Source organism: Pelodiscus sinensis, chromosome 12, assembly GCF_049634645.1.
Source record: "Pelodiscus sinensis isolate JC-2024 chromosome 12, ASM4963464v1, whole genome shotgun sequence".
Classification (NCBI taxonomy): Eukaryota; Metazoa; Chordata; order Testudines; family Trionychidae; genus Pelodiscus; species Pelodiscus sinensis.
Genome location: NC_134722.1, coordinates 2,392,271 through 2,405,798, shown reverse-complemented (window position 1 = coordinate 2,405,798; position 13,528 = coordinate 2,392,271). Strand labels below are relative to the sequence as shown.

The window sequence follows — 13,528 nt, the reverse complement described above, 5'->3', positions numbered from 1 at the left end:
GCAGGAGGAAGAGAAACAAGAGATGTGAGACACCAAAACGCTGATGATATCATTACCAATATTGGAATGGACATTCTCTTAATTATTAAACGTGGCCCTCTTCATCAAAAGAGATAACAAAAGAATACAAGTTGAAGTCTGTTTTCATAACCTAAAGTTCTGAGCTGAATATTGTCTGTTGTAGATTCTAAAGCTTCAGTACTTGGAACTACATTGTGTTAAATACCAAACACACAGGATTACCTGAAAGTATGTGCCCAGAAATCTCCAGATCCGGAGGAGAATTATCTGGCTGCTTACACAGCAGACAAAGGCTACTGAATAGCCACTCCACCACAGCAGGGGGGTCTGAATTGCTGAGAAAACAACAAAAAGCAGGTTCAATTTGTTTCACCCTCTTAATTGTGATATTTGTTTTTCCTCCAACTAACACTCAAGAAAGGAGAGAGACCTCCATAACCGACTCAGTGTCTGGTATTCTCTCTTTAAATTGTGCAAACTAAAAGCTCTATTTCCTTTGTAAATATTTGTATAGAATGATCGTGCCCCACAAAGAGAACTGATCTTGAAATCTCAATACATTAAATCTTTATTTCTGCAATATATCCAACAAAGAACTTCAAGAAAAAAAGCTCTCTTAGGGTATGTCTACATTAGTCCCCTAGTTCGAACTAGGGAGGCTAATGTAGGCATTCGAAGTTGCAAATCAAGCCTGGGATTTAAATATCCCACACTTGATTTGCATCTTCCCGGTCAGTCGCCATTTTTGAAATTTACAAGTCCAGACTAACTGCCCGTGTCTACACGCGGCAGGGACCCGGTAGTTCGAATTAAAGCCCTAGTTCGAACTACCTGTAATTCCTCCTGGAAAGTCCTGGAATGAGGTTTAACAGGTAGTTTGAACTAGGGCTTTAATTCGAACTACCGGGTCCCTGCCACGTGTAGACGCGGGCACTTAGTCTGGACTTGTACATTTCAAAAATGGCGACCGGCTGGGAAAATGCAAATCAAGCGCGGGATATTTAAATCCCGGGCTTGATTTGCAACTTCGAATGCCTACATTAGCCTCCCTAGATTGAACCAGGGGGCTAGTGTAGACATAGCCTTGAATTAACTGCCTAAGGGTAACAGCCTGTGAATGGTTTCTTCAGTTCACATGGTTGGTTTTTCAAAGTTCAACTAATTAAAATAGGCAATACCTACAATTATCCCACCCAGTAACAGAAAAATAAACCAATATCAGTATCATGGGAGCCAAGATATTTCCATCCTCCTCACATACCATAGAGCAGGGGTTCCCAAACTTTTTGACACGGGAACCAGTAAATCCATTCACGAACTTTTGGAGGACCAGTAATGTTCATTTGCATATTTGCATATTCATTAATCAAATGATGAATATTCAAATAAGTTGTTTCTGGTCCTCCCAAAACCCCCAGTGCCAGCTTTAGCAAAGCTTTTGATATGGTCGCCCACAATATTCTTGCCAGCAAGTTAAGGAATATGGATTGGATAAATGGACTGTAAGACAGACAGAAAGCTGGTTAGACCAGGGTTTCCCAAACTTTTTACTTTAGTTGGAACCCTTTTTTTCCAATACTGCTTTTTGCAGCCCAAAAATATAAACACAAAAAACAAACTGAGAAAATACCAGACATATAACATGTCTGGTATTTTCTCATTAGGGAAGTTGTATTATTACTAGATGTATCGGTTTGTAGTTTCGAACTGCCTGGCTGGTAAATGTGCTCAGGCTGCATGTGTCTACCAGCCAGCCAGTTCGCAACTACTCGAGGGGGAGTGTGTATGGGGGGTCAATAGAATCCCCAGGCTGGACTAACTCATGCAGGGGTAAGGGGGAAACAGGGGCAGCGTCCCAAGATCTACATATGGCCAGGTCAGTCCCACTCCCCGCAGGCCGATTGATTCCTCCCCCCTGCTCTCCCCGCTGTGCCACTGGCCAGCCCCACTTCCCTCAACCCCCTCCCGGGAAGCCAGGTCCACTTCTCCTCCCAATCTCCCTTGGCCAGCCCCACTGCCTGTATCCAGCCCTCCTTCCAGCGGCCGCTTCTTCTCCCCGCCCCCATCTTCCCCGGCCAGCTCCCTGCCCCCAACCTCGCACCCCCTGGCAGCCCTGCTTCCACCGGCCTTCCAATCTCCCCAGCCTGCCCCAATTCCCCCATCCAGTGCTGCTTCCGGTGGCCAGCTCTCCCCTCCTCCTCACCCCAGAATCCCCTGGCACCTGCACCTTCCCTTAGCCCTACACTCTCCTGGTGCCTCCCCCTTCCCTTACTGCCCCTGCCCCCTTTGCCCTCTCTTTCCCTGATACCCACCCCCTCAGCACTCTCTGCCCCATCCCCTCCTGCCCCTCTGTGCCCTCACACATCACTTGCTCCATCCCCACCTCTCTCATGCCCACCCCTTCTTTCATGTCTTCTCCCAGCATCTCCCCCTCCAGCCCCCAATGCCCTTCCCCTCTCCTCTCCTAGCATAACCCTGTCCCCCCCTCCCACTGACACCTCCCCTCCTGCCCTTTCCCTCATTGTCTGCACTTGGCCCCCTGGCATTTGTCTCTGTCTCTTGCACCCTGTCCCTTGGTGCCTTCCCCGCCCAAGCCCCTTCTCCTTCCACTCCTCCCCCTCCGTGCAAGCCCACCGCTGCCGCTACCTCCTCCTTCTCCTCGCCTCCGCCCAAGCCCGTTCCCTACCTTCTGCCTTCCACACTGCAGGGCCGGAGGCCGCCAGAGCCAGCGTGGCCCCGCCACGTGCCTCTGAAGACTTTTAAAATCTCGGGCCATGACGTCACGTCAAGCCCGGGCGTGCTCCCCGCCCACGTGCAACGCTGCACATGGGCAGCAGCAGGCGGTGAGGAGGAGCCGCGCACGGCGGGGACACTCTGGGGGTGGGGTGGGAGGACACGCGGGGGGGCCCGCACCAGGCAGAACCGGGGGAGAGACCCAGCTGGCACTTCTGGGTTCAGGGGCGCGGGGCCCGAATCGGCCTGAGGCCACCCGTCACCAGGCATGCTGAGGCCCTGTATTTTTTTCTCGCGGCCCGGTATCAGGCCGCGGCCCATAGTTTGAGAAACGCTGCCATAGAGAATCATCTGAAAGATTAATGTTTGATTTTACTTATTAGAATACTGAGGAACACACTTGCAAAACAGTGCGCAGGGTTTCAACCACATCACTGCTACACAGGAACTGAATCTGTAAATTCTCAGGATGATAACATTTTTGCCTCATGATTCCTAAAATGGGACTTATGGAAAGTCTATCAGAAAGCACAGTCATTCCAGGACATCTTAACTTCTAACTTCACTCCACCCAAGATCAATTTTTTCTGTAGGCTACAACTCGGTCATGATACTTTGCCTTGTAAAGAGAGAAGCATGTAGCTTGCACACAGCAAGATTCCTACTCTGGACCAATGTTATTTGCAATGGCCAAATAAGAACTTTTGCAGCACATGGTAGGCCAAGGCACTAACCACTCATCCCAGGAAAGGTTTCGCTACGTGTTGAGGGAATAAAGATATCTGCAAACATATCAACTTTTGCTTACCACTCTAGAAGCTCTCCCAAGCTGATGATGTTGCCTCTGTGCAGATGCCATACAACTTCCAGCATGGGTGGGTTCTAAAAGGAATAATGCTACAGTCAGATGCAGTGTTCCCTCTATTTTTTTATGTCCATGTGCAGAATGAATTTTGTTATGTGCACCAATATGGAGAAGATGTGCAACATCACCTACACATTGGTGCACGTAAAACATTCATGCTACACATGGACGATCTGTGGTGATGGGATTGAGGGGTTCGGAGTGTGGGAGGGGGCTCAGTGTTGGAAGGAGGGCAGCTCTAGCTGGGGTGCGGGCTCTGGAGTAGGGCTGAGGATGAGGCATTTGGGGGGCGGAAGAGGTCTCCAGGCTGGGGCCAAGGGATTTGGAGTGCAGGAGCAGGCTCAGGGCAGGAGGTTGGGGTGAAGTGTCTGGGCAAGAGTTTGCGTACAGCAGCGTGCTCAGGGTCTTACCTGGGGCAGCCCCATGGGGGGGGGAGGGGCTCTGCACTGCCCTTGCTAACCTGCAGTCAGCGTGGGGACAGAGATTTGTGTTGCTCACACAGCTCCCGCTGGAATGGTGGAAGGAGGTGGGGGGGAGGATGGGAGGAACAGCGATACATGGGTCCCAGAACACAGCGACTTTTTGGGCAGCAGCCCAGTGCCCCAGATTAAGGGGGACATCCTTCATCTAGGGCCCTGGGCTACAGCCCCTAAAGTCCCTTTCTTAATCCAGCCCTGCTGCTGAAGCTGGGGAAGCCCATCTCTTCCCAGCCATGGCCGTTCTCTGCGTGACTTATTAGGCACGTGTACAGCTGCGCAGCTTAGTGCGAACCCTGGTAACATTTACAAAACACAAACTTTCCAGTGGTGAACGTTAAAAGAAAATTAAAAACCTGTTTGTCTGTCAAGTTAAGCATTTGAAAAACGTGAGCTGCTCTGTGGAACAGCAATATATGAAACATCAATCCCAAGAACGTTATCCGACAGCTATTCTCTCCTACCCATTTTTGAAATGTTTATTAAAATTGACAATTATTCATCCCTGGAATAGGGATGTAAGCAACTAGCTGACTAATCGATAAGCACAAGCTTCAGTTAGTCGAGTACGATTCAACTAGTCGCTTCCCCACGCTGATTGAGGCAGCCAGGGGAGGGGAGCAGGAGCCGGTGCAGGGATGAGCTGGGTCCCCCTAGCACCGTCTCTGCAGGGAGCAGCGGAGGCAGAGGCCCAGCAGGGAAAGGGCGCGAGTGGGGACTATAGCAGTCCCCGTTCGCGCCAGTTCCCACTGCAGCGCTTCAGCCTTTGAAATGTATCAAGAGCCCCATGGGTATTCCAGTCCTGCAGTAACCCTGATTACATGTCTTCTAAAAGGACACCTCAACGGATTGACAAGAACAGTCTGTCAGTGCTAGTCACCAGTTCAGGACAAAGGAAGTTGTAAACCTCCTGCATATTCCCTGGCTTGAAATGAAGTGAATTTGGTGCTCTCAAGACCAGTTCCTGAGAGTCAGATCACAAACAGCCATCCACAATTGGCATCCTTCTCAGCAAAAGCTCAATTCAGGAAACCCTTGCGATTTGCGGAATCGCTATTTGCTGTTCCACATATTTGTGGGTCATTTGTCCCGGTTGAGGGAATGGAAAGGGGGGAAGAGGGGAGCCACGGGGAAGTCACCACGGCACCCAGCCCCCACAGTGAGTTCTGCACTGCTCACAGCCCCCCGGTGAGTTCGGGAGCTGCCGTGGCTCCCAGAATTCACAAATTTCACTATTCACAGTGGATGCAGGAACCGTCCACCATGAATGGTGAGGGCTTCCTATACCGAATGGGGGAGAGAAAGAAAATAGCCTGAAGTGTCTGCTGTGAATGCAAGGTCAGCAGTCCACAAAACCAACATTATCCATGATCTCATTTTGAATGAAACACCTAGCCTTGCTTGCATCACTGAAACAGGATTTTATGCCCCCCTAACCCTGCCCATAGTCCATCCTATCATATGTCACAAGCCAAGACAGACTCCAGAATGCATTAGTAGAAAAGAGAAGGTGATGTAGCCACCTTTTTCCCTTCCAGTCTCAAATCCAGGAGCCTTCCTTCCCAAAAACATACAAATGGATCTATACGATCTGTGAGGCACACCGAGGTGAACAAGATAACTTAGGATTCCTGGTGGGGAACAGACTTCCAGATGGCAATCCTGTCAATTTCCTGGAGGGAGTTACAGAGCTGCTGCCCAGTGTGGTACTTAAACAGGATTCCATGTTAACCAGTTAACCGATTAAGAGGGGTACACCAGCCCACTTGGGGTGGAGCGGCCACCCCGCCTAAACAGCCACTTCCTGTCATGCACCCAGGCCTACCATGGACAGGGGCTGCTCTAGACAGGCTGGAGCAGCCCCTGTCCATGGCAGGCCCTGCACGGCTGGAGCAACCCCCTGCCCGCACTGGGTGGAGGGCTGCTCCAGCTCCCACTGGTTAACCAGAACCAGAAAGCATCACCGGTGATGGCTACCAGTTAACCTTTCACATCCCTACAGTCAAACCACTCTCCCAATCTGATCACCATCTCATCCAGGCAAGCCTTCCCTCCTTTCCACAAGGGTAGGGAGATAAGCAAAGCACACAAGTTCTCTAGCACAGTTGCTTTGGCCCCAACACATCCATTCGTCCACACTAACCAAACAGATCGCCACAATTTGCAGATGAAGTAAACAGGTAGAAAGTTAAAACCCCGGTGGTGCAAATTATATTCTGAATCCCTCTGCCAACAGCTCAAACAACATTTCTAGAATTACACCACCACAGTGAAAGCAGCAAAACAAGGCCATTTACTCATCTGCAATCACTGTGGCAGAACCACAATCAGCACAGACCACCACCTAATCAACCCAGACTGCATTGCCTACATGCCAGACCCAAGCATCCGCCAACATGAAGGTACTGTGAATCAATGCATATGAAAAGGAACCTTTACTATTCCAGATATCAGCATGCTTCAGAAACACTGTCAAGTAGAATGTAAGCAAAGTGCTTTCAAACACCTGGGAAGGCCTATTATTAAGAAGATAACATGCATGCAATTTTCTCTTGCTTTTATTTAAATTCTTTTCCAGAAAATTTACTGATTTGTCCTCCCCCACCAAAAATGCTGATAGGACAGTATTAAAAAAAACAACACTATTTTGCAAGCCATCTCCTACTCACCTGTTGCAGTTACTATCGAACAGTCATTAATACTTGCGGGAAAGGATAACTTTAATGGCTTAATTCCCCACTATGTATGGTCCTTTTAGATTAATTCTCACAGCTTTAAATAGATTTTATTGGTAAAATATTTGTTAATGGGAAAAACAATGCTCCATCACATTAAGACAGGATTATGCTTTTAAAGCCCCAAAACCATGCTGACTCCCAGGAGTTTTCAAGATGGCCACCATCCATCAAAAATAAGACCACTAAGCTCCTGATCTTGCTGCTAAGCACCATTAACAGTACCGCAAGGAGGAAGTCAGATTACTAGATTTCTGCAGCCTATTTTAGAACTGCCCCTCGCTTTAGTATGCACTCCTGGATTCCACCCAAGCGTTCTGTCCCTGCAGTCTGCAGGGTCAGCATTTGTCTTCAGAGCTCTTACCTGCATTTTCCACAATTCTTGGCAGAACAGCAAACGACAGAAGGCATTGTCCACCACTAAATCCTTGACGGTTTGAAGCAAACAAGACAATTTCTTCTGGAATTTCCCCCAAAAATAAAATGGAAAAAATCCTCTCAGTAAATATTACATGTAATTATAAACCATTTTCCTGGTTTTTCTTATTTGTTGATTTTTAAATGACTGAATGGCTCTAAGGATCGACTGGTGAGGGCCTTTCACCTTTGGGTTAGGAGTTTCAATGCACTCCCCCCTTTCCTCCCCCATCAAGAGTGACTGAAATCAGGGTCAAATTCAGCTTTTCAACTATTCTTGTTCACCCCAGTGATGACAGCACTACAATGTGAATTCATGAACACAAGCATCAGAAGCGGGAGTCACCCTTACACCACCAGTGGCCTAGGTGAAGCGATTGATAGTCTTAGCTCCTGGTGTCCACGCACAAAACCCAACCCAACAGAGAGTTAAAATTGCAAGCAGGGATGCTAAAAATTAAACAACGGACAGACAAAATGAACTCTATTGGGAAGGGTTAGGGCATACTAAAGAGTCAGATACAAGAAGCTTACACTGCCACTACTCACACTGTATTATATCTCTATGGATGACCAGAGGACATCGTTTCCAGGGCTGTCAATTCAGTACCTTTCACGTTTATGAAAAGAACGTCCCATTTCCAAGCATATTACAACATACAGATGAGATATAAACCAAACTATCAGCTATTTAGCTCCATTACTGGCTTTGGGGATTTTTTTAATCTTTTGGGGACGACATTTCCATTTATGGAGGACAGAGAGTGGGCCTAAAGAAAGTGTAAAAACAAAAAATAACTATTAACAATGCCCAGAGCAAATTTTCATCTTACTCTCTGCTCCATGTTCAACAGTGCTGCTGGTTTGGACTCCATGGAAGCCTTGCAAATCTGGTCAATGTTGGCAGCAGTAGTTTTGGCTGACAAGATTCCCATTGGTACTCCCAGCCTCGAGGCCTGCTCCTGCAGAACGGATACTACAAAGCAGAAGTTTACAGTTTAAGAGGACTGTGGGCTGAGCACTAGACTAGAACCGACAACTCCTGAGTTTTAATCCTGGCTACATCCCCTGTTATCCCTCCTTTCACATCTCTGTCTGCCCCTATTCCCAGGTCTGAGTGTGCCTCCATTCTCCCCATGCCTCCCCATACTTCTCCTCATCTCTCCTTTTCAGGATGCCAACATTTTTCAAGTGACTTGGCAGAACTAAAATGAGGGGTATTGTTTGGCTCAATGTGGTAATGGCTGCCATCACCAGTTCTCTGACCGAAGGTCAATTACAGAGCTGTGTGAAGCTGCTAGCTCTGCTATCCAGATCCCAGGGGTTCTGCATATCCCTCATTTGCTTCTCTGTTGATTTTCCCGTTTTCAAAAATAAATAAATAAATAGATTTCTACCCCTGATGCACAAAACATTTCCCTGGCATTTTTAACTGATTTAGGCTTCACAAGCTCAGCCAGCAATAGGAAACGTGGCTTGCTGCTGTCCTCATTCTACCAAAAAGAGAACCACTGTGCTCTATAGACACTTGCAACTGTTTATGCATTTTAAAGAACAAACTAGCAGCCTGACAGAACAAGAAATTAATAGCACAGGACAAGCAGAAACTCAAGCGTGTCAGGCAAACAATTTCCATCTCTTTCGGACAGATACTTCTTCAGTCACACTCACCTACAAACGATTCTGAAAAAGCATTCTGTGGCTCTGGACCACTCTGTCCAGATTTACTGGAACTGTCCACCTAGAAACAAAGAGTCTTTTAAATCTCTGTTTGCATGTGTATGTACATATATCAACTTTTACATGGCTCTTTCCAGCTGCAGCATTCCAGGCACCTCCAGCAACTGAAAAAACCCAAAGTTAAATAATACTACTTAGCTCTTGCATACAACTTTGCATCTGTAGCTCTCAAAGCACTTTACAGAAGAGGGCAGCTTCGTTATCCCCATTTTACAGATAGTGAAACTGAAGCAGAAAAGTAACTTGTCCAATGTCACCCAACAGGTACATGGTACAGCCAGGCATAGAACCCAAGTCTGAGTCCTAGTCCAGTGCTCCTTCCACTGTCACATTTTACCAAAACATAGATGGCCACAAGCATTAGGAACCAGAAAGAGTCAGTGTGTCCTTTTAAAAGGAGATTGTTCTACTGCACTCCTCAGATTGTTCCACTGAACTCCATAGAAAGAAAAGATCCTAGAGAAAAAATTCTAGGAAGTACTCATCTGCCTACAAAAGTCCTCAAAAGCAAATGCTTTCTCCAGCCTGAGGTCAAGATAATGCAGTGAGAAACTTGGCACGATGTCCATGTCTGCATCTCTCACATCTCTATAAAATCACACTGCGGAATCATGGGTTGCTATTAAGAGAAAGTCGATGCTCTCCAATAAATTTGTGTTTACTTACTAACCTACCAAAGGCGTTCCAAGTGTGGAGTTTGCACCCTTGGGGTGGGGACGCAGCGATGAGGTTATCAGTAATGAGCAGAGACAAGGGTCCGGATTGGGCTCCATCCTATACAGAAAATAGACTGGGCACTGGCTACTGGGACCAGGGGTCCCTATCTGTCATGGCCCCTCACTGACTCAGCTACAGCAGTCACCAACAGGCAGTTAACCTTCTCTGCTGGGTAGGCCAGCAGGGCCTCTGCAAGGAGAGAGCCAAATGCTGCATCCGGGGCCTACTGACCCTTAATGCTGGGACAGAGCCCCCTCCTAACTCTAGGCCTTAGCACAGCCTCTGGACAGAGCCACAACCACTTCCCCTCCCAGAAGGAGCCTGTGCAAGGGAAGCAGAGTGTGCCATGCTGAAGGACCAGGGTCAGAAGTGGGCTGTGTCAGTGCATGAGCCAGTACTCATGGGGTGCAGCCTTTGGTTCCCCTGCTGACCCTAGCCCTTCAACAGCATCTCATTTGTTTATTCTAAGCAGGATGGGAGGCAGACAAGCAGGAAGCAGGTCCCAGCAGCAGAAACTGCCCAACTTCTGCAGGGCAAGAAGTCTTCAACTGCAACCTGGTGAGTATACCTCCTTCCATATTCCCTATGAATACAGGACACCCTTCCCTGAAGGGTACCAAGCAGCCCACCTCCCAGCACATTTCTTAGAAAGTGGTGGGCATGCATGGAACATGAGTCTCCAAAGGAGGGGCTCGGGGAGGGGGGGGGGGGGGAACCCCTCTGCAACAGAAAAGCCAGTGTTGATCCCAAGAAAGAGGATAGTAATTTACCACCATATCTCTAACCTGAATGAGCTCTATACAACCCTAAACCCATTTTCAGGCCATAGCAACACAGTAAGAATGAATACAAATCTCCTGAGTTTTCTTTTGTGCCTATTTTCCTCATGTTCACTTACTGAAGATATTCTCCTTTATTGGCACACACCTTAGACCTGTATCAGAAAGACTCGTAGCTAGATGAAACTTCTGCACAGTTTTACAGAAACCCAAGCTATGACTGGTAAAATCAAAAATGCCAGCTGCCTTACCTCGAACAAGAGGTCATCCAGGTTCTGATGGCAACTCAGAAGGTGAATAGCTGCTTTCTGAAACTCCTGTCCATTTTCAAATGTGCACTTCTGTTTCTTGACTCTTCCTGCTAAGAATATTTTAAAATTAATTTCAAAGTTTTCTTAATAGCTCCCTTTCTGTGGTTTTATTTCTAAAATGTATGACTATTGTGCTCATGAAGAGGAAGGCTTGATATTGACAAGAGCCAGACAAAGTGTGGACTAATGCTACACACAGCTCTGCCAATGTCTGCCTTCTGATCCCCAAGGCTGCTCCTTAACCTAGGCCAGATTGCTCTATACACAAACTGCCCATTGTGCCAAAACAAAGACCAGCAATATAAGAATTTTTAAGAGACAGGTTGTTCAACATGTTGGAAAAACACTCTTTGCACTGATTATAGCAAGCTTGAGGTGCTATTTTAGGATAACTTTGAACAATCTCAAAATGAAACAGAAATCAGTTTGAAGAAGGGGGCATATTGTTTTTCATTCCTTGGTACATGAGAAGAAGGGGGCAGCAGCATTCTGCACATTCTGGGGAACTGGGGTTGGCAAAGGCCACAGAAGAGGGAGGTGTAACAATCAAGGAAAGGAACAATAAAGAGTTCAGAAAAGATGGAGCTAAGGAAGGGAGAGGCAAACAGCTTTACAAACACAGATGACATGGAAGAAGGACCAACATCCACATAAGTTTGGTTTCAAGTCTTGTAAAGCCACCAGCTGTCATAAAAATAGTCTGAACTTCACCCAGTTTAGATTACAGCCAATAAAACAGCAGCGGGAGGTGCGGGAGACAATATGCTGACTTTGGTTCTCTATCACAACTGCAGGTGTGCATGCTGGACTGCTCAGAGTTGTTAGGAAAAATCACGGTTGAACAGCCTAAAAAATAGCAGCCCTGGCTCTGTGTGCCACCTGAATTGCATACCCTGCCCCAGAGGATCAGACGCTACAGGGCAAAGAAATGGAGGGGCACAGCAATGGTAGGGCTAAGGAGAGCTGCAAGAAAGCATACAGCAGGGCTGGGCAAGAGGCAGCTCAGATCCCCCCTGCCTAACACATAGGCTGTGTCTACACTGGTGCGATCTTGCGCCAAAGCGGCTGCTCTGGCGCAAAAACTTGCTGTCTGCCTACACTGGCCGTGTGTTCTTGCGCAAGTAAACTGACATTCTACTGTATAAAATCAGGGTTTCTTGTGCAAGAACTATGATGCTCCCGCTCAGGAATAAGCCCTCTTGCGCACCTGTTCTTGCGCAAGAAGCCAGTGTAGTCAGGCAACATGAATTTCTTGCACAAGAAAGCCCTATGGTTAAAAAGGCCATCAGAGCTTTCTTGCACAAGAGAGCGTCTACACTGGCATGGATGCTCTTGTACAAAAGCACATCTCTTGGGCAAAAGCACATACCAGTGTAGATGCGCTCTTCTGGAAGAGCTTTTGCACAAAAACTCCTCCACAAAAGAGTTCTTGTGCAAGAAGCTGCCAGTGTAGACGCAGCCTTAGATCCAGCCCATGAACTGCATCTGACTGCTTTCTATTTATATGCTGCTGCGCTGCCTGTGCCACTGGATTTCCAGGCAGTAGCTCAGACACCAGGATCCTATTTAAATGGCTCACAGTCATCATGCTCCCCTGGTAGGGGCCACAGCCACGAGCCCTTTAAATAGCCACAGCAAACTCGAGTGGCTACCAGGCAACACGGTAGCAGGAGGGCCAGGAGCTGCAAGCCTTTTACAATGTTTTTAATCCAAAAACTCCAGTCCCCCCAATAACTCTGGGGAGGGAGTCTAGTCCCCAGCCTCACCCCATGAGCTCACCCTTCTAGGGGTGGAGCCTGCCCATGAGCACCAACCAAAATTCATTAAGTGCCCCCCTGCCAAAATTATCGCCCACCCCTGGCGTACAGCACGCTGGGTGCATCCCAGCCACATGGTGAACCAGGACGGGCGGGGCTGTTCTGAGAGCACAGAGGTGGCCGGGTCAGTCCCTTGGGGACAGGTGCCCAGCAGAGGGGCACATGCAGGGGGAGGGCACCGCCTTGGGCACCCCCACCCCTCGGGCACTGCGAGCGCCACCCCAGGGCTGGCAACTCTGACCCAACAAAATCAAACACCCAGCCCCGCCCCTTCCCGAGGCCCCGCCCTTTACCCAGACCCGCTCCCTTTGAGGCCTCGCCCTTTACCCAGCCCCGCCCCTTCCCGAGGCCTCGCCCTTTAGAACTCCGCCCCCTTTGAGGCCAAGCCCTTTAGAGCGCCGCCCCTTCCCGCGGCCCCGCCCACTCATTCGCTGTCCCCACCCCGACTCGCTGGGCGGGGGCGGGCCCTTTCCCACCGGGTTGAGCGCCGCCCACCCTCAGTGTCCCCCCGCCCCTCGTGTGGGGCACGGCCCGAGCCCGGCCAGGAGCCGCCCCTACCCAGCAGCTCGGAAAGAGCGCGGCTCCCGCTCCGCCCGCCCGAGCTGGCGGCCATCCCCGCTGGGCCGAGCGCCGCAACCGCCTTCCCCTCAGCGCCGGCCGCTGCCACAGAACGCAACCAGCGCGCCCCGCGCTCCCATTGGCTGCGGCGCCCACACGCCGTCCCCAGCCATTGGCTAGCGGGCTCCCTGACGTTTCCTGGTTGCCATCTTGGTAGAGGCAGTAATGGCCTGGGGGTCCGCCATCTTGGTAGTGGCGCCAGTTTAGCGCGCGCAAGGCGGGGCTTGGACAGATGGGTTCACGCCAATGCAGGCAGGAGCGCCGTGGCGTGTCCAGAAGCAGCCCCAGCGGTGGCTCTG

General features: G+C 49.2%; 1 protein-coding gene across 1 annotated transcript in view; it reads right to left on the bottom strand.

Annotated features, from left to right (window-relative positions):
* The window catches only part of FANCA (FA complementation group A), a 65,560-nt gene extending 52,251 nt beyond the window's left edge, over positions 1-13,309 (bottom strand). The window contains 8 exon segments of the mRNA XM_075939817.1: positions 244-356; positions 3,563-3,636; positions 7,195-7,290; positions 8,081-8,223; positions 8,919-8,988; positions 10,735-10,844; positions 13,170-13,282; positions 13,284-13,309. Coding sequence (XP_075795932.1) covers positions 244-356; positions 3,563-3,636; positions 7,195-7,290; positions 8,081-8,223; positions 8,919-8,988; positions 10,735-10,844; positions 13,170-13,282; positions 13,284-13,309 — 745 coding nt within the window.
* Positions 13,310-13,528: the final 219 nt, after the last annotated feature.